General features: G+C 42.1%; 1 protein-coding gene across 7 annotated transcripts in view; it reads right to left on the bottom strand.

Moving 5' to 3' along the window:
* LOC102688794 (microtubule-associated protein 4) overlaps nucleotides 1-26779 on the bottom strand; it is a 109421-nt gene that overhangs the window by 16069 nt on the left and 66573 nt on the right. For 3 of the 7 annotated variants that reach the window (XM_015354171.2, XM_015354169.2, XM_069191144.1), the window contains 7 exons: nucleotides 14995-15248; nucleotides 12998-13231; nucleotides 8251-8437; nucleotides 7336-7410; nucleotides 4756-5030; nucleotides 3938-4009; nucleotides 2150-2242 (listed from right to left, as the gene is read on the bottom strand). In XM_015354171.2, the coding sequence (XP_015209657.2) occupies nucleotides 2150-2242; nucleotides 3938-4009; nucleotides 4756-5030; nucleotides 7336-7410; nucleotides 8251-8437; nucleotides 12998-13231; nucleotides 14995-15248 (1190 nt within the window). The remainder of the gene's footprint in view (nucleotides 1-2149; nucleotides 2243-3937; nucleotides 4010-4755; nucleotides 5031-7335; nucleotides 7411-8250; nucleotides 8438-12997; nucleotides 13232-14994; nucleotides 15249-26779) is intronic. The other 4 variants (XM_069191148.1, XM_069191146.1, XM_069191145.1 and 1 more) reach the window with 4 other exon arrangements.

Here is a 26779-nt window from a genome sequence, read left to right as displayed (position 1 = left end):
CAGGGCTGTTAAGAACACCATTATATTTGCAACACATCACAGATTCAGTGTTTTCTTAATGTACTGTAACCTTTCAAAAAGCTTATTAATAAACCAGTTTAAATGTTTTACATGAGTTAAGTCTTTCCTTTGAAAGAAATGGGGCACAACAAGCATGCCAGAAACTCCTTTCTGACAGATTAGTAATAGGAAGCAAGTTAGACTGCAGGACAGAAAATGGGAGACACCAGGAGGGACATAGCATACAATCAGAACTGGGCAGCATACAGCATGCATGTTTAAAGAACAGACAGCACAGGCAGACAAGACACAGACTGCTCAAGCATAGCTGGGCAGCAGTGAGCATGCAGGTTAGAGCACGGGCAGTAAAGACCGGAAGGATAACTCAGGGAGATCACAAAAAACAGACTGGAGAGCAGGACAGGAGACAGCACAGCTTTGAGAGATCAGAAACAACAAATGGGTTTGACCACAAACAGAACAAGCAGTCAGGGAACAGTCCGGTCAGACAACAGCAACAACTAGAGGTTTCAATACAGACAAGATAGGACACAGTTCAGTCATAAATGGTTTAGAGCACATGTAGTCAGGAGACAAGCAGTCAGCTCAGAGCTCAGAAACAGCAAGTAGGTTACAGCGAAGATAATACAGACTGTCAATGGCTAGACAGTTACAGAAGGAAATGTTACTAGGGAGGACCTCACTTCCACTGGAACAGGGGTCAGATCATAAGACTGAAGTCAAAATGTTTTAAAATGCAATTAATATCATTTTTACTATATATGGTTTGAAAAGTTGAGAGAATAGCAAATGTGATCTGCACAGATAGTGGGCATTAACCCACCCCTGATGAGCTTCTCACTCACTCCTTTACAGGGGCTTCTAATAGATGCACCTCTACAAAAGCTCACCAGGATGTATTGTAATGGTAATTTTGCACTTCTAACACAACCACAAGTAATTGACCTTCTAAGGACCTTCAATTCAATGTTTCACTACACTAGATCATGATAAGCCACACTAAATATCTAACACAGCAGCACCGTGTAGTTGGATAATGGATAATTTTATTAACGGCAAAATCACAAGGTAGCATAGAAAAAGCCAGAAACTAAGCTAACTACAAAATTCTTCAATCATAGTCTTTGAGGCTCTTGTTGCCCAACAGCTTCTGGTGAAGATGACCTTTTATTTCAAACTTTAGTTTTTCCCTTTTTGGCTCTTAGTGAATTGAAAGGGATTCCAAAATGGCATTAGCATATCATGTACTGAGCTTCAAAAGTTCGCTCATATTGGCTTATATTTTGGAAGAGCAACAGGTTATTTCATTTAAGAACTAAGAACACTTACAGTGTGAAACTCAGACATTCTCAGCTATGTTCCTTAATTGGTGAAAAGCTTTTTAGACAACTCCTGGAGGGCAAGAATTAATCAGAACCTCAACAAAGCCACAGATAATGGGGGGGGGCTTGACACATAAAGCTCATATGGTCCTGTTTCTCTATAATCCCACAGCCATCAAGTTGTACTGTAGCCAATCAACCTTCACTGCATGTCATTAGGAGATGGGAATAAACCAGAGCACCTGGCACAAATCTATAAGGATGTTGACAGAACTTGCAAACTCTTCCCAGAGAGGTACCAGAAGCTGGAATGAAGCTCAGGACCCTGTGTTTGTGAGGCAGTTCTGCCATCTACCACATCGATGCTGGCAAGAACAAATTTGGAAAGATACAACAGACCAGTGTTTGCAAAATGTTTTAGCAACAGGGTTATTTCTTGAGTAGTAGAAAAAAAATGCACTGTATAATTCAAGGGTTTCTTCAATAAGACAATAGTAATTAGGAAATAACTCAAATAAAAAATAAAAAAAAATTTTTGACAAGACATTCACGTCTTAATAGCTAGGAAAGAGACAACCCTTCAAAAGGGCACAGGCTGGCTGGCATTCATTCCACTTGAGTTCACTGACCTAATTTTCTTAACTGGACCAATGTAACCCTTCCCTAGAGATGAATTAAACCTGCTTCCACAGCTCCAGAGGAGCCGAGTCAGAGGAACGCTGGTAGAAGTGCAAACATTGCCACACCAATCTCCTGAGGGCTGCGAGATGGAAGTGAGGTGAGGGCCAGGGAATCCCCATACTTACATTCCCACCACCAGGCACATGCTTGATATTGTCCTTGGAGCCACAGCGCGAGGTGACATGGCTGAAGTCCAGCTTTTTGGTGATTATCTGAACCTACAACAGAGCAGCACAGCAAAGAGGATATGGGGTCACCGGGAGGGGCAGGAGGTTAGAAGGGGGGAGTGACAGTTGAGGGAGCAGAAAGCTTCTACAGGCTTGAAACATTCATTCAGCTACACCACACGCACAGTCATACCACTCAGACGGTCAGAGGACCATCGGACTCCAGGAGGCAAATTCTTGGTGTGTGGGAGTGGTTTCTTTTACCTACTAACATCAAACCATTGCTGATTTGACGCCATTATTATTGCCTTTAATTTGTTTAATGTAAAACATCAGAAGTCAAATAGGTCAGATAGGCTGAATGATATAATTACATTTGGAATGTATTATTATTAATAATAATAAAAACACACTACTTGGTACAGTATAAGATGCGTCAATGACGGTCTTCTTCTCTGCCACCAGAAACCTCAGGGGATTTACAGATAGAAAAATAAAGAAACACATACAAAAAATTCCCCTCTATCCCCAACATTTCACCCTCTACAAACTCACAGAGGGGCCACAGGTTCAAGGCTTTAATTTGAATTCAGAGCAGTGGGGGCTCACTGTCACCTTACTTCACATCTCTCTCCACAAACAGGTGAACACATCCACTCACTTCTGCCACTTCTGCTCTGTCTACCTGTCTGTCTTCTTCTCTCTTACCTCTTTTCTCTAGGTCCTCTGCCTCCTTAATGCTCCTTCTCTCACTCACTCATTTCCCTCTCACCTACAGTAGTTAAGTGTTACTAGTATCATGCATGGTGTCAGGCGGTTCGTCCTGGGACAGAGCAAACTTGCAGAATAGCGGCATACAGTATAGGTGTTTGACTTTCTGCAGGTAAAGACTGCTGTGAAAACCCGTGTTTTCTCTTCTTCTCTCTCCACAGCCACTGTTTAAAACAGCTTGGCTTAGCTCTCACTGTCATTCCAAAAAACAGGGCACCTCATTCATCTGTTGCCACTATGGCATTCATTATGTGCGTCACAACCCCTGTGAGTGTCTACTACCATGTCTACATCAATGCATCTGGTAGAGTCTGTGATAGAGGGTGTGCACAGCTGTCACACAACTGTGTGTTTTAGTGTCTTTCTGTGAATTCCACCTATGGAGTAGGAAGAGGTGAAAAACTAAACATCCTTTCTGAGAGTAAATCAAAAATATTGTGAGGAAAAGAGAAATAAAAAAATAAAGGGAATGCAGAAACATGACAATGAGCACCCAACAGAGACAGAAAGGGAAGATTAAGATTCAGGAAAGGACAGTTCAGAGACACATAAGGAAACCATATAGAGAGACAATACAGGAGAACAAGAAAACAATACTGCTAGAGACATGCAGAGCGAGATTTGGAGAGACAGTCCATGAGAAATAATGAGAGTCAGAGAAATGACGAGCTCAGATATGATGCGGGTTTTGAAGAGACGCAAAGCAAGGGGGATGTCAGAAGAGCATGTGAGATTCTCCAAGGGTCAGAAGATAAAATGCAGAGCAAAAGAGAGCTTGAGAAGTAAAGAGAGATTGCAATCAAGAAAGGCTGAGGCAGAGGTGTGTCTGAAGAGTGCAGGGAGAAACACTAATAGGAAGACACAGCTGATAAATAGAGAGGAGAGAGCAATGAATGACTGGAGGGACATAGAACAGCAGACAGTTTAGAAGAGAGAGCTGAAGATGACAGGGAGGTGGCGATGAGACGGACTCACAGTCCCCTGGCTGCTCTCTTTCTGGGGACCCCGCGACACAGGGGCAGACACCATTCGCTGCCCTGCCCAACCCTGAGGAGACAACAACCCCCATCAGATGGGGGGGGCAGGAAGGGCATTACAGAAGAAGGGTGAACAACTGCGCGATACACATGAGAGCAGTCGGATCAGCAATATAGAAGAAGGGCAAAAACAGGGAGAGGCAAGAAAGACAAAATAGCAGTAACAGAGAAAGAGGAGGGGGTGCAGCATGTGGGGGGGCAATACAGAAGAGGAGAGAAAGACAGGTGAAGGGACGTATAATGGAGGAAAGACTGGGGTTGACAAAAGGATTATAAAAAGGAAAATAATGAGAGGGGAAGACAGAGGCCGTGCAGAAACTACACCCTTGGGACACAGCACCTGCTGCTGTTAAGGGTGCTAGGACAGCGACTGATGCCCCTTCTTCCCTCACAGAAAGTGAAGTGATAACAGGACAGATGCATGAGAGAACTGGCCATGCCAGGCCTCAACAGCCACCCAGCACTTGGTAAGTTTTGGTAAAACACAGAGTAATAACACATCATAACAATAGGTCCAAACTCAATCAGAGACAGTAATATATTGTTCAAGGTGATGTGGAACATACTGTAATACTGGATAAGCCTGCCTGTTGACCGTAATGTAGTTGAGTTCCACAAAGAAGGGTGTACTCACTGCAGAAAGCATTAACTGTCCAGTGATGCAATTAGCACACAATCCTTCTGGACTGAAATAAAACAAATCAGCAGAGGCCCAATAGGAGAGACACAGACGCCCTGCTGCAGAAAGGGCCCTACCTTCCCCCCTCCAGGCTGGTGCTTCATGTTGTCGGTGGAGCCGACTTTTGAGCGGACATTCTTGATGTCGTGTGTGGGGGCTGTGGCAGGCCGCACGGGCGTGCGGGGAGCTGGGCTAGTTTTAGGGGGTGCTCGGGGTGTGGCTGGCTTCTTCTCGGCAGAGGCGGTGGTGGGGGTTTTGGGGGTGCGGCTACGCGGAGCAGGAGTCAGCCCAGGGGTGCTGGGGGTGGTGGCATTGCTCTTGGTCGGGGTGGTCCTGGGACGGGTGAAGTCACCTAGGGAAGAAAAAGAGACTCCGAGTCAGTTACAGCTCAGAACTGTACCATCGCACGGACCAGCTCCCTAGACTTATTAACAATCAATTTGTTTACAGTCTCGTAAACTACAAACTCAATCAAATATGTAAATCCCACCCCATTTAATCTTCCCTTAGATCTGCGCTTTTAAAACTGGTGGCTACATAAGATATGCTGGTATAGAAGCAAGGCATATTATAACACTTAAAGATTTCAAATTGTCTGTGCCTTGACCAAGCAGCTTGAGCTCCTCAGTAAATGTAAGGGAATGTGGCTGAGAGGCCCCTCTGATAAGAGACATCATAAAGCTGATGCGTATAGTGCAGATGGGATCCATTGAGCGCCCTTTGTTTCTACCCAGGACAATGGATCAGAGGTCGCTGTTCATCATCCAAAGGAAGATCCACCAATAGGGGACCCGTAAGGTGCGTACCAGGACTATACCTGATAACACCCTCAACCCAACACCAGCGGGTGATGTCGAACCATTGATTAACTCATGGGCTCTTCATCTCTCTCTAACTAACCTGGAAACTCTGTCTTTCTCAACCACGTTGTTATATGTTTTTGGTGTTATATCAATTAATTGTACATTGTATATTTAGAATCCATGTGTGAGACTATAAACTATTATGTTTGATTGATTCCTAACAGTTTACTTTTACAGTATATTAAAATCCTCGCATTACTACACTGAGTAGGTAAGAGAAACTTAAAGGAAAACAAACATTTTCAGTGCCATTCTACAAGTACAACAAAACTACAGTGTCTTGCTATTCTACAACACTGAATATACGTAGTTTCAAAACAGAGCTTCCTACTGCTGGATCTGGAGACAGCAGGGTCTCTAGAACAGAGCTGCAGCTGTACAATTTTACTGAGTAGGTTCCCATACTGAACTGACTGTTTTGTGACGAGCACTGGCAAGTCATAGCCAAAGGACTTCGAAAGTTATACTTAGAGAATGACAACAGAATTTAACAGAAAATGAAAATGGAATTACAGAAACAGAAAGGGCCATATATTATTTATAGAGGTGAAATTCAGTCCTGTGTCAATCATCCATTTCTTTTCACCCCAGTTCATTGCTTTGGAGATCCTCAGCACCTCCACTAAAATAAGTTCTGTTTTTAGCCCTATACAAATTGACCATGATGGTTTAGAAAGATATTTAATAATTGTAAATAATTAATAATCATTGCTTACACTTATATAGCGCTTTTCTGGACACTCCACTCAAAGCGCTTTACAGGTAATGGGGACTCCCCTCCACCACCACCAATGTGCAGCATCCACCTGGATGATGCGACAGCAGCCATAGTGCACCAGAATGCTTACCACACATCAGCTATCAGTGGGGGAGGAGAGCAGAGTAATGAAGCCAATTCATAGAGGGGGATTATTAGGAGGCCATGATTGGTAAGGGCCAATGGGAAATTTGGCCAGGACGCTGGGGTTACACCCCTACTCTTTTCGAGAAACGCCCTGGGATTTTTAATGACCACAGAGAGTCAGGACCTTGGTTTTATGTCTCATCCGAAGGACGGCGCCTGTTTACAGTATAGGTTCCCCGTCACTATACTGGGGCATTAGGACCCACATGGAGGTATAGCCTCACTTAGCATGTGAGATCTGATGAGATGAGGCAACAAAGTGGCAGTCTTCACATTCTCCCTTACTCTTGCTGTCTAACACTCTGGCAAAGTGATACGGCTGACCTGGGTTCAGGATGGTTGTGCTTTATGTGGCAGCAGGAACAGGCTCATTACAGAAACACATTCCAGAAAATAAGAACAGGGATTGATCTCATAAAAAAGGTTGAAAACCACTGCACTTCGGTGACAAGTGAAGATTTTTCTTCCTTCCTCTGAAGTAGTGAATACCTTTTAGGAAGCTACAAGTGTGCCCATTTCAAAGTACTCACAATCTTAAAAGAAACTAGAAACAGTCTTCAGTGCTTTTATAAAGCCTGTATTTTTCAAACTGTCCACTGGAGGGAGCCTGTGTATAAACTCCAGGTTGAAAATCCAGCCGAAGCGGCCAAAAGACCTACAGTATGAGCTCCTACAGGCGTTTGCTAGTCTTATCTTTGAAATCTAGCTGTTTTGCCTTTTATGTCTCCTAAGAGAATTCAATAAAAGCTTAATACTTTACAAGAAAAAGGCATTGATCTATATTTTTACCAAAAAATAAGTCATATCTCAGTCTTTTGTGGTTAATTTTTTGTATTCCTAGAACTGTGCATTTCACAAGCAGAGAAAAGCCCAGTGAAAAGGGGTGTTACCTGGTGGTGTTTTCAAGGTGCTGGGCTTCTTAACCTCTCCAGCCTTGGCATCAGTCTTGACTTCAGTCTTGATGGCTGCAGAGGAGAGACAGTATCACTGCTTCACCTATTCAACTTTTTTAAGACTATGACGTTTAAATTGGAGGTATTAGTACAACAGGAACAATTGGGGAAAAAAACACATCAGTGCAAGTTTTCTGCAGCTGAATTGCGGAGGGTAGAACAGCAGTGTCTTTTTTCAGTGTCAGCTCGGGAGGAGAGGTAGTTGCTCACTCACATACCCCTACATTTTCAAGGTACAGCAGAGAGTTAACACTTCTAGCCTTCACCGGGGTGCTACACCCCAGCAGATTGCATGTGTATCCATCTACAAAGCTAGCCTACTTAAAGGAACAAGTAAAGGTTTATTCCATGCTGAAAAGAGAAGAAATTAAACAACGTTTTGGCTGTCAAGCCTTTGTCAGATGTAAGGACCTGCGGAAGGCTCGACAGCCGAAACGTTGTTACCTTTCTTCTCTTTTCAGCATGGAATAAACCTATTACTTGTTCCTTTGCAGCCTACGCATGCTGATGCAGGTACCCAGCTGAACTACTTCAGCCTACTTAAATACATGGAGAGATGTTAAAATGAATACTGGAGATAACCATTTGCAATTTGCCTATCAGAATAAGTTACAGAATCATTATAAAGGTCATGCAGTAACATTCAAATACAGCTAACATTAAATGAACATTAAATAAGTATTTTCTTGGTATGGACTGAATAGAGCCAATAGTACCCAATTAACTCCTGAGATTTGGCATAAGCTGACAGTATCAGTGTGTGACATCCTCAGATTCTATGTGTCACTCAGAAAAGTGCATGTGTGTGTGTCAGGTCAGAGGTGAGCGCTCGAGTTTGTTGTGGTCACTCACAGGTGGGGCGCCGGGGTGGGGTAGCACTGGCGGTGGTCCTGGGTACTGTTGGGGCCCGGGGAGCCCCAGGTGATTTGGATGGGGCTGTTGAAGAGGTATTCTTCACTGGTGGAGCTCTGGCTGAGGGAGTAGCACTGCTTGCTTTGGGTACTGGTGGGCGCTTTTCTGGACTGCGGCTTTCAGGCAACTGACAAGAGAGAAAAAGTGTGTGGGAGAGCAGAGAGAGGGAGAGGGACGGGGAAACAGAGACCAGCATGGAGACGCACTCATGTTTCTGGGCACCTTCTTGCCACACAGGGCAATGCCGACTGCCAACACACAGGCAAATGTAACTACTGTAAATCCTTGCCCCTAAGCTCTAAACCTTATTGCACACTGCCTCCTCCTCTCAGTCCCTCAGTTATGACTAAAGAAATACAAAGCTTTCCTTCAAGAACCTCAGCTCTAACCAGAAGCTAAATCTGACTTCTACTGTAAGCCTGTGTAATTGACTGACCTTCAAACGTAGCTGTTCTCTATTTAAAACAATCCTTCTGTCTTCATTGTCCAGTACCACTTCTTGGATTTTTCATATTCTCTATATTTTTACTCATTACTAAATACTTGTGTTAGTTTATAGTTGTATTTTTGAATATCCGTACCAACTGGGGGACTTTGTCTTAAGTTGAGGAGCCCCTCAGGCTGTAGAGGCAGAAATAAGATTTTCATTGCACAATGTGAATGTAAGCATCTCAGTGCTAAAGACCTGCAAAGGCCTTTTTCCAACCATTTTTTCCAAATATTTGCTGTCTGTGAGCTACATTATTAGCTCCTTTTAAAAGTTTAAACAATACTGCTTGAAAATATGTAATGGAATTAATTGTACATTAAATTTTAAGGATTGGTTGGTTTGAGGTCTGGGATAAACAACTACACTTCTTAATCAGACTAATGAAGTAACTAATAGCTGAGGTAGAATGTAAGGGAGCACCGAGGTTACACCCCTACTCTTTTCAAGAAACGCCCTGGGATTTTGAATGACCACAGAGAGTCAAGACCTTGGTTTTATGTCTCATCTGAAGAACGGCACCTTTTCTTTACAGTATAATGTCCCCATCACTATACTGGGGCATTAGGACCCACACAGACCTCAGGGTCAGTGCCCCTTACTGGCCCCACTAACACCTCTTCCAGCAGCAACCTTAGTTTTTCCCTCCATCCAGGTACTGACCATGCTCACACCTGCTTAGCTTCAGTGGGTTGCCAGTTGTGAGATGCAGGGTGATATGGCTGCTGGCTATATAAAAAACACATTGTTAGCTTGTAGTTTTCTAGTTCCTGCAGTCTTATTTATCAATATAAACTTGCCATTAAGCATACATTGTATCAGGACTTTTCTACATGATCTGGTTTTAATAAACTGGAGAAAAAATGTTCTCATTATTCTCCTAGTCTCCTCACTTGAAGAAGCTTAGAATTTTAATAAAGATTATTTTCTCAATCTCATCAATGAGCAAGAACCAGCTATGAGATTTACTATCAGAACATCATGATGGCCCTCAGTTTAGCCCTGTACAAACACTGTTAGTCATGCAAAAGAAAATAGCTTGACTGACTAGGGCCTCTAAGAAACCCACTGACAAGACTTCAGACAAATTAGAAATATCTGTACACAAACCATTAAGAACTCTAGAGTAAGATATTGCAACTATTAATTTTCTCAACTGTTAGTACTAAGAAACTCTCCTTTGCTTGTTTCAACCACTCATGGTGGAGTGGTGGCTCTGTGGCTAAGGATCTGTGACTATAGCTGGAAGGTTGCCGGTTCAATTCCCACGGCTGGCAGAGGAATCCTACTCTGTTGGGCCCCTGGGCAAGGCCCTTAACCCCAATTGCTCCAGGGGCGCTGTACAATGGCTGACCCTGCGCTCTAACCCCAAGCTTTTCTGTGTCTCATGGAGAGCTATCTGGGGTATGTGAAAAAAGACGAGTTCCTAATGCAAGAAATTATCCATGGCTAATAAAGTGATCTTAAGATCTTATCTTAATCTTATATAGTATTACAAAAACAGGGTTCTGATAGATTGAACATAAGTGGTTAAATCATTTAATGAACATTTATTTAAAGCCTGTTGTGTGTCTGACATGTACATACAGTACATAATAATAACGCTTATTCAGCTCAGTTCTACATTTAAATTCCAAAATCTATACAGTTTTATGATACAGCCCTCAGTCACCTAATTTGAAGTACTGGGTAAGCTTTGTAAAACTGTTATTGGTATGGTAGTTAGTATATATGTTTTTTTAGAAAAATATGGTATTTTTTATAAAACATGCTGTTCATCTAATATTCACTTTGTTGACCCATTTACTCAATCTCTCTTTTGAACAGCTGAAATCCCAGCAGACTGGAAGTCTGCCCTTGTTATGTCTCTCTTCAAAGGGGATAAAAAATAATTTCCTAACTGCTATATCTATTTGCCTTGACTTTCAAAAAACATAAAACAAAACACTTTTTGGCAAGCGGTTAAGCTCATTTCTGGGACAAATTTATATAAATCTGAAGCAAAGTCTGGATTTTGTTTTGGATGCATCATCTGTCTCATAAAACTGGATGGACGTTGTACAGCAGTCTTAAAAATTGCCAGTTACTTAAAGTTATTATAACAGCTATTCGACAAAAATCATACTTATGCAGCTTAAAACATTTTTTCCAATTACTATTTTTAATCACAAAACTTGTATTTTTGGCCTTGATATGCAAACTTGCATTTTTACAAATTATCTGCAAAACTGTATACAGTGTGCACAACTGCATAATATCTGCCAGTTACTAAGGGAGTCCCACAAGGTTCCCCATCTATATCAATAGTAGCACTCAGGCTACTATTACGCAGCTCTCATGTCCACCTCAACACCAGTCACACCATCTCATACTCATGAATCCACTTTATATTCAGTAATGGTTAATATACTGTACAAACTAGTTCAGAAACAAATCAGAAGGTCTTATAGGAATTGTGTCTGTTGTTAAACACTGCCAAAAAGGAAATTTAGGTTTAGAGTTGTACTTTAAGTAAGACTATACTGGATCAAGTCATGGTTTATAAATATCAAGGCATGTAGTTAGTACTTAAATTTAAAACTCACTCTGATAAACTCAAGTAAAGACTCAAGTCTAGACTTTTGTTCTTTTGTCACAAGTCTGGTTTTACACACATACATGGTTGACATACTGTACACTAGTTCAGATGCCTGAATTCCCTATCTCAGACAGTGGTCATGTGGTTTATAGAACAGCATCTAAAACTGCTGTACTTGAGGTCTTACACTTGACTGCCATTAGATGAATCACTGGGCCCTCTACTGTATTCACTGTTCTCTTTATTCATTGACTGACTGACCCTAAGTTGATACTTGACTAATGTTTGCCTGGGCATCATCCTACAAATTAAAATATTGTAGTTTTACCACACTGGATCTACATAAGTAATTTCCTTATGCAGCTGAAATTAAATGAACTATTCTACAAATTGAGCAGAAAACTGTCTGACTATCTGAGGAGGTTTTCAATTTTATGATTAAATCTTTCTTGACACTTGCAACTGTTAATCCTGCTATATGATTTATATTTTGTTGCTCTTTTCTTTCTTTCAGTACTTTGACTTCAATGCAACTGGATTAAGCCTCTAAGCCACTTTATCTTTATAAATGAGAATCTGTTCTCAATTGATTTATTTGGTTAAATAAAGGATTATTATTGCTGTCATTATTACAATAATGGACAGTTTTCACAGAGCCTTACTACAATAGACAATAAAGGTGTTATGATTTGTAACAGAAAACACTGATAACAGTTGTTTCATATGATCATACTCTAGTGTGATAAAATTAGGCATGATACAAGTGGAGAAAAGCAGAGTTTTCTTCAAATTTACTTTACATTACTATAGGTTAAGTGTAACATTTCAATGACGTGGTATTATAGTAAAATATAAAATAATACATAAAAATATAAAGCTATAATACAAGCTTTTCTATGAAACAAACTGTCAAAGAGAGAGACAAGAGAAACAAGATTAGGAAAAAGGCAATGAATAGCATTATTTCAAACTATTTCAACTGTTTCTTCTGCCTGTTCACATTTTACCTCAACTAAAATAAGGCTATCAACAATACAAAAATGTTCATCAAGGGTTACTGTTCCAGAAAGATCAGATTCTTTCATCGTTTCGAGTATTGGAGAGTGGATGGGCGCTACGCAGTGACAGACAGAGGAAGTCGGGCTCGTCTCGTAGCCCAAAGGCTCTTATGATTGACACAGGATAACAGTTCTGACAGTGGGTTTTTGGAGGAGGCAGTTTTTTTTTTCCAGAGAGGCAGGGGGAAGAGCTGTGAGGTAGGACTCCATGTTGAGTGTCCCGCAGATAACAGCAACCTCTGTGTAGGGAGAGGGATCGATCAAAGAAGACGGGAAGGAGGAAAACTCACTATGTGCCAAAACAGACAGCAGTTCCAGGGCTCTTGGGACAGAGGCATGGAAGAATAGATGGGCAGAGAGTGGGTAAAAGGCAAGCAAAGGCTCAAAGGCTGAGAATTGGATTGTGATACTATGTGGGCCAGGGTAAAGACTGTAGTTATATACAGTATGACTTGTCCCAGGTCATATAGTTGCAGAGGTGAGGAAAAAAGAGCAAGGGGGTGAGTAGATCTTCCTGGAAAAAAGGGTGGCAGGAAGAGAGGAAGAAATTTAGGGGAAACTCACCTTGGCCTTTCCCTCACGGGGTGTGGTGGAAGCAGGGCGCGATGCCCCTGGTGTGGGTCGTTTAGTGCTAGTGGTTGGGGTGGTTGCCGTGGTGCCAGGGTTTTTTTTGCTAGGGGTAGAGGCAGAAGAGGAAGAGGTGGGGCGTTTGGGAGTACCCCCGGTAGCCAAGGAAGAGGGCCTTGCCTTGACTGAGCTTGGCTTTGGCGAGGGTGCAGTGGCTACCCCTGCTGCAGGCTAGGAGATGGAAAGCACACAAAAACAAAAATAAAATAACACAAACACAGGTAATGATATGACAGTGTGGCAAAGCAGCATAAGCAGAGAACAAAATGACAAAAAAAACAGCAGAAAGCAGCTGTCACAGAAGACTAGAGAGCCAATCAGAGGCCCTGAGAATCACGGAAAACCATTTTATAGACACACTGTACATTTAATACTGTCTAATACTGTCAAACCCCCATCACAGTGGTTCAAAATTATGCTGATAATGATTTACTAATGATTGGTGACTAATCTTTCAAAATGTTGAAACCCAGCTTCACTCCTGCGGTAGAGCAGTTGATTCAAAATCTGCTACGCAGTCTATTTCCATTGTTTAGGATTAATTTAATCCTCTAACACTTGTGAAAATAGCATCAAAAAAAGCTTGTGATGCTCTGCCTAAGAGTTTGTATTGTAGGTCTAATGACCTTAGAAAATAAAAGTCCTTAATAACTGAAAAGAAGGCAGAATTGCTTCATCAATGTATTGCCAATACAATTTGAATGCTTGACTGTAATGTAAAAAAAAGACTGTTGAAAATATGAGGACATGGACCTGTGACCCAGATTTGATTATAAATTAGGGATTCTTGCCACCAATAACACTCTCAAAATCAAAGCTACACTGTTAAGCTGTTTCAACTTACATGTTCTTCAGGGGTGTGTCACCTGAATAATTTATGGTTTGACTGTATATACAGTAATTTACAGTACAAACCCATGCTGATATACATAAATACTGACAAACTGCCTATCCACACCAAGACACCGTCATTCACAGCGACACACCACCCATCCGCATCGAGACGCCATCATTCACAGCGACACACCAGCCATCCACACCAAGACACCGTAATTCACAGCAACAGACCAGCCATCCACACCAAGACACTGTCATTCACAGCGACACACCAGCCATCCACACCAAGACACCGTAATTCACAGCAACACACCAGCCATCCACACCAAGACACCGTCATTCACAGCGACACACCAGCCATCCACACCGAGACACCGTCATTCACAGCGACACACCAGCCATCCACACCAAGACACCGTCATTCACAGCAACACATCAGCCATCCACACCGAGACACCATCATTCACAGCGACACATCAGCCATCCACACCAAGACACCGTCATTCACAGCGACACACCAGCCATCCACACCAAGACACCGTCATTCACAGCAACACACCAGCCATCCACACCGAGACACCATCATTCACAGCGACACACCAGCCATCCACACCGAGACACTGTCATTCACAACGACACATCAGCCATCCACACCAAGACACCGTCATTCACAGCAACACACCAGCCATCCACACCGAGACACCGTCATTCACAGCAACACACCAGCCATCCACACCGAGACACCGTCATTCACAACGACACATCAGCCATCCACACCAAGACACCGTCATTCACAACGACACATCAGCCATCCACACTGAGACACCGTCATTCACAGCAACACACCAGCCATCCACACCGAGACACCGTCATTCACAGCAACACACCAGCCATCCACACCGAGACACTGTCATTCACAACGACACATCAGCCATCCACACCGAGACACTGTCATTTACAGCGACACACTGACCATCCCTGTATACCCCATGTTATTCCTAAACTCAGGGCCTCTTTCACTCTCAAGACAGTAGCAGACAAGGCAAATGCAGCTAATGAAGCATTAGTGTGGTGACCCCTCACCTCACAGAGCCTACCTTGGTCTTCTTCTCTGGACTGGGTGGAAGAGTCTTGTTAGGAGCAGCACTTATTCCGTTTGTCGCTGGAGCTTTACCGGCCTTCTCCACTTTCTGCGTTTTCTCGGCTTTCTCTACCTTGACCGGTTTCTCGGCTTTCTCAGCCTTATCCGATTTCTCGGCTTTCTGGGCTGCACTCTCCTCCTTTTCTGCTTTGTCTTGTTTCTCTGGCTTTTCCTGTTTGTTTTCTGGTGTCTGTGGCTTCTCTTCTTTCACTGTGTGAAAAGAAAAGACAGAGCTCAGTGACGAGACTCTCTTACCATAGGAGAATGATCAAACCACTAGGGGACAATTCCAGCTTTGACAGGACTGGCGAGTGCCTGCACAACACAAACATGGTACTGTAAATGTCCCTCTCCAGGGACAATACAGAAATCAGTCATTTCCAATACTACACAAAATCACCATCTGAAAGTGAGAAAACAGCAAGGGACATTTAAAACGAGGGCTTCAGCTTTAGACTAAGTGGATGTCAGGTTCTTCATCCAATAATTGATGGCTTCCAATTACATAACATCAACCTTGTTTTGTTTTAAGATTAGATTATTCATTATACAGTACACAGGCAATAGATAGTGGTCTACATATTCATTTGCAAAACAGCTTCCAATCCTTAGAACATTCTTCCCAACCCTATCCCAACCATATCTCACTGAGAGGACAGGGTGAAGTGGGGAAGTATTTTGTTCAGTGGGGTAGCAGAATGATTTGTGGAACAAGTGTAAGTCCACAACTCAACACCTGGACAAAAGTAATCAATTTCCCTGCTCCAGCGAGCCATTCCACACAGTGCTAAGATTACAATGGCACAACTTCAAGAAAACACTGAGACCAATTTGAGACAACCATGACTGGCCAACCATCACCATCTGCACGAAGCTGCACCGAAAGAGCAGCGGAACATCCCACAGCAGTCTATCCAGAGCACGATCAGGTCTACACATCAACACTGCCAATGTGTTAATGTGCAATGAGGTCATACTACAGTAACTGTGTTGTCTTTTCACTTAGTGTGTTTCATGAAAAGGTCCCAGTACATTCACCTCTGTAGTAACATACTTGGGTAGCTCTAAACACATAACTCTTTGAATGACATAATGCCTCCAATTTTATGTCCTCAACATTTTCTACAAATTCCCAATGACTTACTCCTGCAGTGTAGCTATACATGGCAATAAGGAAACGTCAGGAAAATGTTGTCTCTGGTGAGAGGAGGTTACAGGCTAAAAAAAAAAGCTAAGAGCAAGGTTATGTCCCCTACAAGTGCTATATCTGCCTTAGAGGAAAGACAGTGCCATCTACTGAGAGCAGGCTTTGACAAGATCATCTGTCTCTGAGCTGGGTATAACTTATATACTGTACTGTACTTCTCTTACATACTAACAATGATTTACCATAAACTCTGCAAAGTACTTATTAATTGCCGAAAGTCAATTTGTTCAACTGTCTCTGCTTGTCGTCTGGCCCATTAATTTATCTGCCGAACGCACCTGTGTAGTGCATTAATCAATCTAAGACACTATACAACTGCAGGAGAATTGGAAAAAACAGCATCATGCAGAGCTCTTGTTTGTGATTCTATTCAGTGGGTGTCAGTCTGACAACTGACAGGAAAATGAGCTGTACGGCCCATTCTGTCCTGAAAGATCAAGCTGGACTCTCTCCTGAGGTGATGAGGGCTCACAAGAGATTCCTACAAAATACAGGGTTCAGCTAGACACTTGCAGACAAAAAGCTAGGAACAGAACACAAGGACACAGCAACAGCTACAGACATTTGAAGGCTGCCTTGCACAGATAGATTTCTTCAGGTCCTGCTTCAACATTTCGATGAAGTTAGGCCACTAGGCCATTGTAAAACACAGAACTACTGCTTCTGTGGCCATTATTTTGTAGATCTGCTTGTAAGTTTAGGATCACTTGCTTGCTGAAAGATGAATGGCCTGACATTCCCCTCTAGAATCATTAGATACAGTACAATGCAGAATTCATGGCTGTGTCAATGATGGCAAGTCATCCAGCTCCTGAGGCAGTAAGGAGCCCCAAATCATCACACTTCCAGCATCATGCTTGATTGTTCGGATGAGTTTCTTCTGTTGGGTAGCACTGTCTGGCTTTCGACAAAAATAATGTTTCTCATTGAGGACGAAGAGTTTTGTCTATGACTCATCTGTCCAGTTCTGGTTTGTTCTGGGACAACTTTGGTAGGGCAACAATTCCTGGGTTCTCTGTAATTTCATGGATGATTTTTCACACAATTCTATAGATTTTGGTAGACCACTGCCACTAATAAGTACAGTGACTGTGGTTTTAAAATTTCTCCAGTTTTTAATCAGACCATCTCAGAATACCAGATGCTTAAAAAAAACAGTTTTATAACACTTTCCGGAATGATAAGCATCAATATTTTTTTTTCCTTCAATCCTTCCTTAGATCATGAAATGACTTGTTTAAACACACCTGTATGGTGAAAATCAGATTCAAAATGTTTCTGATCTCTATATAGGATGGGGTCTTCCACATGTAACTGCCAATATCTACCTAATTTTTTAAACATTTTATTCTAATTATACCCTTAATTGAGTTAATGAAACTAGGGGTTCACAGACTTTTTCATATGCCCTAGACCCTAATTACTCTTTTTTTCAAATTTGTAGATTTTGTTTCAAATAACATGGTTACTATAAATCCTATTGAATATTTACACAAAGAGCACTGAACTGTAAGTCTGGCCAAAGGGAAGGTGGAGCTACACAAACAAGCTCATTTCATTCCCCCATAAACAAAATGCCAAGCTGCGTTTCAGCTGTACAAGCAGCTTACATGGAAGACCCTAACCACCTATACAAGAATAAGAATATAATGAAGGCTGCAGATAGGAAGACATTCACCTGGCCCACTGAGCTCATTTTACCTGCACACACAGGCGTATAGTACCAACATCACCACCAGGGGGCAGAGCCAAGTCAGAGAAGCAGCTGTTTCTGAAGATAGCAGAAGACTGCAGCCATTTGAGAACCCTGTCACATCTGACCACTTGTTGAGCAGCAGAACAGAGAATGACAGAAACGATGACTGCAGCCCTGCTAAGATTAAACTCCACTTGTACACACTGAGGACCAAGCAGCACACATTCCAAAACAGTAGGTAGAAAGATCATATCCAGACTAGCGTGTCTATTTCTTAGACCCTAGCTAAGTGAAGATATGAGAGACCGTCTTCTCGGACACTGGCTGCAGGGAGCGAACAGAACCCTGCAATGCTCTGGTCTGTCGCAAGAGCAAAACTCGATGTACCGAAAATGTCTCATGTGTGCTTTTCCTAGCACAGCACATGTGAACTGTGTAACAGGACTGAGGTTTCAACAGTCTCTTCTGACACTGCCACCCCTCCCCCACCTTTCACCATTGCTAATAATGCTATTGCTGCTCCTGTTATCCATACCATCCAGATTCTGAGTGCTGAATCCTCAGGCTGTCTGCAGCTGTGCTGTTATCATCAAACAAGCAGGTCAGCTTTACTTCTGCCTGCTTTTTATGCCTTGGTATCATGCCTAGCAGATTTAGAATAATGAAAGGCACAGCTTTCTTCAACACTCACCTCTTACGCATCTCTCCTTGAATATGGAAGGATCTCGACCTTAATGACTTCTCAGTGCAGAACCCAGTCTCCAGCCACACAAAGGGCCGCAGAACATCTGAAATGTAGCTTCTACTGAAGTGTCAAGGACAGCAGGTTCTCCTAACTTTCCCGCTATAGCTCTGTTCACTTTTATAAGAAGCAGGACCCACCAGATTTGTTTCAAATCAAGAGCACTGAATCTAACACTGAGACACTGAACACGCTGCAGGCCACCAGAACAGGAACTCAGAATGTCCATTTCTCTGTACAAAAAGATCATTTATGCACTCCAAGAGTGAAAAATTTCAGCAATTATAATGAACTGTTACTGTACTTATCAAATTGCCTTCCACACTTTTGCACCAAGTTCACTGAACACACTTCAGATTGGCACTCTAGGGCCGAAAATAAAATAAAAAATAATTGACCCATTCGACTTTCGAGCCTGTTAGGCAATGATGAGCCTAAAGTACTTGCTTCAAAATCGTGGCTGGGCAGCTTGTTTCAGATTCCCACAACTCTTTGCGGAACAAAGTGTTTCCTGTTTTCAGTTTCAAATGCATTGAGATGTAATTTCCACTTGTGTTCTCTGGTTCATGTTTCTCTGTTGAATCATACGTTTAATACGTTGACGTTGTCAATGCCTTTGAAGAATCTGACAACTAGAATCAGGCTGATTCTCTTTTTAAGATTAAAAATATCCAGTTCTTTTAGCCTCTCAGTGCTCTTCTTGGGAACGATCCTGGTATCAATATGTTTTGTTTTAAACCAAACTGTACGCAATATTCTAAATTAGTACTGAACACGCTCCTGGCTACCATTCTAATACTGAGACACCGAACACGCTGCAGGCTGGCATTCCTAACACTGAGACACTGAACACACTGCAGGCCGGCATTCCTAACACTGAGACACTGAACACGCTGCAGGCCGGCATTCTTACACTGAGACACTGAACACGCTGCAGGCCGGCATTCCTAACACTGAGACATTGAACACGCTGCAGGCTGGCATTCCTAACACTGAGACACTGAACACACTGCAGGCCGGCATTCTAACACTGAGACACTGAACACGCTGCAGGCCGGCATTCCTAACACTGAGACATTGAACACGCTGTAGGCCGGCATTCCTAACACTGAGACACCGAACACGCTGTAGGCCAGCATTCCTAACACTGAGACACCAAACACGCTGCAGGCCGGTATTCTAACACTGAGACACTGAACACGCTGCAGACCAGCATTCTAACACTGAGACACTTGAACACGTTTCCACCAGAACTCTTAGCACTCAGTTATCTGACACAATCTCAGAGCTTAAAACCGTATATCCCATAAGAGGCGAAGCAGATATGGAAAAAAAATATTTCAGTTATGTTAATATTTGTTAAATGATCTAGAGATTATCTTAAGATGGGCAAGAGCAAAAGGCTTTTACAGTTGCCCTGTTATCTGGGGATGAGGCAGTGGTGCAGGGGTCAGAATGGACAGCAGAAACATAGTGGCACCCAGTCAGTTTCCGGCTGCCCCCCACCCCCCCACAAGTGTCATCCTAACAGGCTATCAACTGACCAGTCCATCAGTCAATTTCTATTTTAATGATGGCAAGTTTAATGATAGCCTCCCATGACAGAGTCTCAGCTACAAAGTGTTTAACAAAAGTAGAATTAGAGCATAATTAAACATGAGGAACTGCAGAAGCTTAAAATAATCAAACAAGTAAACACATCTGCTACTCATTCTGTGCAGTACAACAGCTCAATCTCAAATTAAGGGGATCCACTGCACATTTTCAGTGAAGAAAAAAAAAGGTTGTGTGCAGGTGCTATGAACCAGATACAATTCCCAGAACCTACTGTCTCTTCCTCTGCACATTCATGTCCAGTTACAGTCTGATGAGATTATATTAAAGGGCAGTGCACACAGTTTAACCAGCTGCACACTAGCTACACCATTTTAGCCTCAGTACAAAATGCATCTGTTTAAGCAAAATCAAGTATATGGCAATCTTAAAGTACAATTTCCAATATTTGCATCTCTAATAATTAAAAAGAAATACAAGAACAACCTTTAAGAATAAACTTCAAAGACACTGGTTTTTTAAAAGTAGATCATATTTAAATACATGATTAATGTTTTTTTTTTCATATATTGCAGTTTTGCTATGGATTCCTGACACTGTAAAGCAGTAGCACTCCCTATGATGCTACATGAAATTGCAAGGGACTGATGGCCGGTCTCTATTATACACACACACACACAGGTCCGAAAAATCAGACGAAGCCCTCCTCACGGTGTCTACTTGGGCCGGGCTTCAACCCCTCCCAGAGTAACCTGACATTAAAAGCCCTGTCCACCCCCTCCCAAACACTACTGTGATGAGTAGTGATCATTTGTGCTATTTCCTGGCTTGTGCTAAAGCAGTGTAATGAACCTGTTGTGGAATGTTTCTGAGCTCACAGGGCCAGCTGGTAAGTACAAAGAGCAGGACTCTTCAGTGTTGACCAAATACAATGAGACACTATGGCAAAGTTTGTGAGCACTCGCGTGCTTATCTCATTCCAGTTTGATTTTCACCTCAGAAATGCTTAGCTAATTCTCAAACTCGCAGTACAAGAACAGACCCTGGGGATTGTATTGCTACAACAAGGTTCGTCTTTGGATGTTTCCCATGGGCGGTCTGGCATTGCTGCAAAACTGAGCTCATTCCCCTAAATCTCCTCTCTGACAGTGCACAACTCAGTATTTCAAAGTTTCTGGCTTGAAGAAAATGTGGTTTAGAAAATGTGAATATTTAGAAAATGTGGTCCACAAAGCTTAAGGAAGCTTCAAGGAGGCAAATTAATAAGTTACTAATGAGATAAGGCCATTCTATTTTATCATGTTCATTCAGTTGTTAGCATTCTTACGACTAAAGGATCTCATCCCACTGTTTAAGGAGAACTGGCTTCAAAACACACCTTGTTAGTCTGCTCATGGACATGAACCACCTCACAAAGAAGCACATTCTGGTCTCAATCACAAATACACTAGGTTGACTTTATTACCTTTCAAGAATTTGAGCATTTGTATTACATTCTCTCCTTTGTTCAAGATATCAAGTCGCTTTAGCCAATCTCTGTACAACACGACTTTCACACATAAAATATATCACTCATCTGCTTGAAAGATGCGAGAGGCGAGGTTACGGTGGTATGGACATATCATGAGGAGGGACGTTGAGGAAGTAACAAAGAGAGTAATGGAATTTGAGGTGGAAGGTAACAGAGGAAGAGGCAGGCCTAGAAAGAGATGGATAGATTGTGTGAGAAAAGATATGGAGGTATGTGAAGTGAGTGAGGAAGATGTGCTTGACAGAGACAAGTGGAGAAGAGCAACCAAAGCAGCTGACCCCAGGACAGTCTGGGACTAAGACTGTGAAAAAGAAGATCTGCTTGAAAGTCTTTCAGAGACAGCAATCTCCTTTTCATAGTATGACAACCAGGAATGCAGTGAGGCCTATCTAGTATGAACATTTAATACTGCTTGCTTTGATTGATTTTCACTATGGGCCTTAGCATTATGTGCCATCCTCTGATATTCAATAACAAAATGTGCATTTTTTTTTGCACATATTGCTTTGTACTTGTATATACAGTACTATATTTAATTTGCTAGGTGTCTGTTTAAGGATTGTGTTTTATAAATTAAGATTATGACATTCCCAACCTGACAGAAGTATTCAAAGTCTGTGGATGCATTGACATCCCAGCAGACTTATTCAGAATGAACCTAAATCCAAACTTGAGGCCGAAGTGGAAACGATAAGGAAGTATATTTAAAACAGACAAGGAGGCACTTCTTTACCCAAAACGGTTGTAGGAGTCAGGAAAAAGCAATTAAGCCATGTGGCTGAAGCAGATACCCTGGCTTCTTTCAAGAAATGGCAAGCTCCTAACAAACTGGCCACATGCCCTCCTCTCATTAGTAACTATTCTAATATTCAGAATTAATATTCAAAATGTCCAATGATTGTTGGAGTTTCCTACATTTACTTTTTGTTAACCCTCTTATTTCACTTGCATGCTTCACAAGTTTACATCACTCCAACCAGAGACCACAACTGTTTTCTATGCGTTAACCACTACTCAATTTTGCATTCGCTTTGATTTGATCTTTCGGCTTCTGAACCATCTTTTAGATGTAGAACTGCATCACAAGTCTTCGGAACATCACTGCAATACATCGTTAAAAATAGTCTAACAAGTTCTTTAAAAAGAAGGACATGCATTTCCATCAAGGATAATCAATGTGGGAATGAAATTACTATACAAAACTCAAAACTGCTCATTCCCTGTCTCTATGTCTCAGTGTTGCCTGGCTGCTGTTCCTGTGTGGAACAGCACAGGTTTTATCTTGTTAAACAGAATGTGCCCTTATTCTAGGTAAAGCATTGAAACTTTCATAACGGTCTCATGCTGTTATGCTATTTTAAACAGCATCTCTTAAAGCAGCCTTACAGCATTCTTGAATAGTATCCTACATGTGTGATTGTAGTACAAAGGGAACAGGCCTCAGTCAGGACCATGGACAGCATACACGGCCAGCATACATGGACAGTTATGTCAAATCCATTTAGTGTGCTAGTCAGACCTCGTTTTTAAAATGTAAAATTAAAAAAAAATTAAAAGCAACACGAATTCATATTTAAAAACATGTATACTGTATATATATTTTATAGATTTTTTCAGGGGTTGCCGAGTATTTTAGTGTTTATGTTGATGGTATGATTAGATGTGTTATTATGCTATAGTTGAACAGGACCAGCATGTGTAAATAAGTAATTTTATAACCATGTGAAATCACAGAAACTCTCGTCATACCCGACACACAAGCAAAGCAAAACTTTAAGGCAGAGCAGTGCCACATCGGCTAAGGATCTGTGCCTGTGGCTGGAAGGTTGCCGGTTCAAATCCCACAGCCGGCAGAGGAATCCTACTCTGTTGGGCCCCTGAGCAAGGCCCTTAACCCCAGCTGCTCCAGGTGCACGGTATATTGCTGACCCTGTGCTCTGACCCCAAGCTTCAGACCCCTGTTTGTGTGCCTGTGAGTCTCATGGAGAGCAAGCTGGGGTATGCGAAAAGACAAATTCCTAATACAAGAAATTGTATATGGCTAATAAAGTGAGCTTATCTTATATAAAACTCTGAGCCAGGCCTGTAATGTGCCACCGCTGCAGGGAGTCTGAGAGCTCAATTCAATCAAGATCATACCTCTGGGTATCCCTGATTTAGTCTAATCTGAGAGAAAGCAGTTAAAAGATCAAGGGGGAGACGGGAAAGTGGACAGAAAGTAACTGAGACCCGGCACACTGTCTGCTGTCTGTAGTTATATAACCCAGCACTGCACTGCTCACAGGGTAGGTGAGAGGGGAGTGGGAAGGAGCAGAGAAAGAGCAGGAGAGAGAGAGAAGAGAGGATAGGAGCCCTCTTCTGTTCTGAAAGGGCTGCAGACACATCCGCAGAGTCTCGATTCTGACCAAACAGCCGTCATCTTAGTACGACTGTACCACACCCAAATCCAGACCCTGACGTCCCTCTCTGCGAGACAACCCGTCTTGCCCAGCCGGCCAGGCCAGACTGGAAGACACATCCTGGTGGGCGATGGGAAGTTTCAGCTGTGCCCCTTCTTCACACTCCAATTCTTTAACCATCACAGCCACAAGCCACAGATGTGTGCTGCACAACCTGTAATTATTCTCTTGTACATCACATTACATTAGTCATTACAGAGACTAGCGAGCAGGAAGGGCCACTTCACATTGCAATTCGTGGGAACTCGAATGCAAGTTAATGACAACATAGTGACTTACAGTACTTTGAGAAAGTTCACAATTTTGAGCCTAATTTGAAATTAGTATTCTCCTATAACATAACTGAATTTATTTTGTTTCTGAGATTTAACAACCAGTCTGAGAAATAGGGACTGCAGTTCCCCTTTAAGGGATGTGATTCTACCCCCAATGAATAGTTATTGCAGCATTGTCAAAGTGCACTGCAGTAATGTATCATAAAACGTTAGGAGAACAAGGTCAATCAGTGTGAAGTATGCAGGCAATCCACAGCAACAAAATCTTAAAAGTAAAACAGGTAAATTTCTCAAAGGGGGCAGGAAGCCAGCTGGCATATTTGGGTCATGATGCAGCTTCACTAATCAAAGCAAAAGAGCCCTTTCACAGACCCATAATCGCGGGCTCTGAACACCAAGACCATTTAGCGATATTCAGGCTTCGGTCAGGGCAGCAGTCACCAGTGACGAGAGATGGGGGAAAATATTTCCCCACCTGAATCCCAGCCTGTCCTGACAGCCTCCCAGTTTCTCCAGTCTCTACTGCTGACCCCACACGCTTTGCAAATGTCAAATGTAGTATAACACTGTGATTTGTTACTAATCCAGACATCATCAGAAAGCCGTCTGTCTAGAGCCTATCCTAGAAGGATGCAAAGAACCTTACAGCCCAAACTGTATGGCAGTTCACTGTGAAGAACAAACATACAAGCATACAATGTGATTTATATATTTATATACGTATTTGTATGTATGTCCTGTGGTGTATAGTCAAAAAAACTGTAAAGTCTCTAGTTCCAAAAATGGACTGCTGGAACAAACTGTAGACAACGGTTTACATAAATACCAGCCTCCTACAGCACACTCTTACATACATTGAATATATCCATACCAACTGAACTGATATAGAAATATTCAAGGGGGCAATAAAAAAAACATATCTGAAAATGCTGTTTTCTACAGAAGAGGCAGAATGTCCAAATGAATTAACATGATTGGTGACCATGGCCATGTAGCAGAGAGCAAAAATAACAGGAATTATTAATAATAGTAGGAATTTTGATCACCACAAGTTAAAATGTGGTGTCACAGTGCAATAGTAAGACTAATCAACAGAAGTACAACAAAAACAACAGTATTTTAGTCTATCATTCTATTCCTGACTGACAGAATATTACATTCCAGGAAAGTAATGATCCAGAAAACATTTTCCAAATAATGTAAAAATGCACTTTTAATTCTGAATTTATTTTCTTAAGAAAATAATACATTTTCTGTGCAAAACTAAGTGATAAACTGCACAATGAGCCCCCACCACCCCAAAAAAGCAGAATTCCTTAAAAAATCTATTACATCACATGCTCGTAGAGATGCCAAGGGGTTAATGAGCAAAGACTAAGCACAGCAGACAGGAGAGGAAAATCAAAACAACGATGGCATTCAATCAGTCCCAATTAAGGACAGCCGAACACCTGTGTGCACTGTAAGCACACAAAGTCTTACCACAGCTGTACTGGCAGCACAAGACTCCATACCACACTCTCTCACCACATCTCAGAAAACACACAACAAGTTTGCTGACACGCCCCACCTGCAAGTGTAGTGCTTCTCAAGAACCTACAAAGTGGTCAGAAATCATAATAAAGTATTTTAAAAAAAGCATTTCTAAAGGTAATATCAGTGACTGCTGGATTCTAGCCATTCTTTGTCTCTCTACGCCTGTACACGTCCTCTTTCCCCTGATCAGAGACGTATTCTTTCACAGTCAGAGACACCCCCCCCCGAAACACCTGTACTCCTCCCCTTTTCACTGCATGCTGTGTCAGGACAGACTGCTTGAAGGATATTTAGGGCACTGGAAGAACAGGCCAGTATTCTCTATTCCATCACTGAAGGCAAGGCAAGGTGTGTGCTTACTGACAGAACAAACATATAACATGTAGGGCTGCTTCAAACTCTTCACATAGCAAAGAAAACATACAGTACAGTATATATACAGTATATACACACACACCTTCAGAATTCGACCTGTAACTTCTATTCTATGGTTCACTGCTTGAACAGTGTGTGTTTGTCACAACCACACTCACTACTTAACATTCCAAGCACACACCCCCAGCAGTGTAACAGAAGGGCAAAATGACAGCTATAGGCTGAAAAAAAACTTCAGCCTTTTATTTTTATTGCTATAGTGGCTCTTGTGGTGCTGTCTTTAACAGCACAATCTGCCTAGATGCTTAGAACAGAAGCTGCTCAGGAAAGATATTCTGATTTTCAAAGAAATCACCAAAAATAGAA

Source organism: Lepisosteus oculatus, chromosome 6, assembly GCF_040954835.1.
Source record: "Lepisosteus oculatus isolate fLepOcu1 chromosome 6, fLepOcu1.hap2, whole genome shotgun sequence".
Taxonomy (NCBI): Eukaryota; Metazoa; Chordata; class Actinopteri; order Semionotiformes; family Lepisosteidae; genus Lepisosteus; species Lepisosteus oculatus.
Note: the sequence above shows the minus strand (reverse complement) of the source record. Positions and strands in the feature narration are given on the sequence as shown.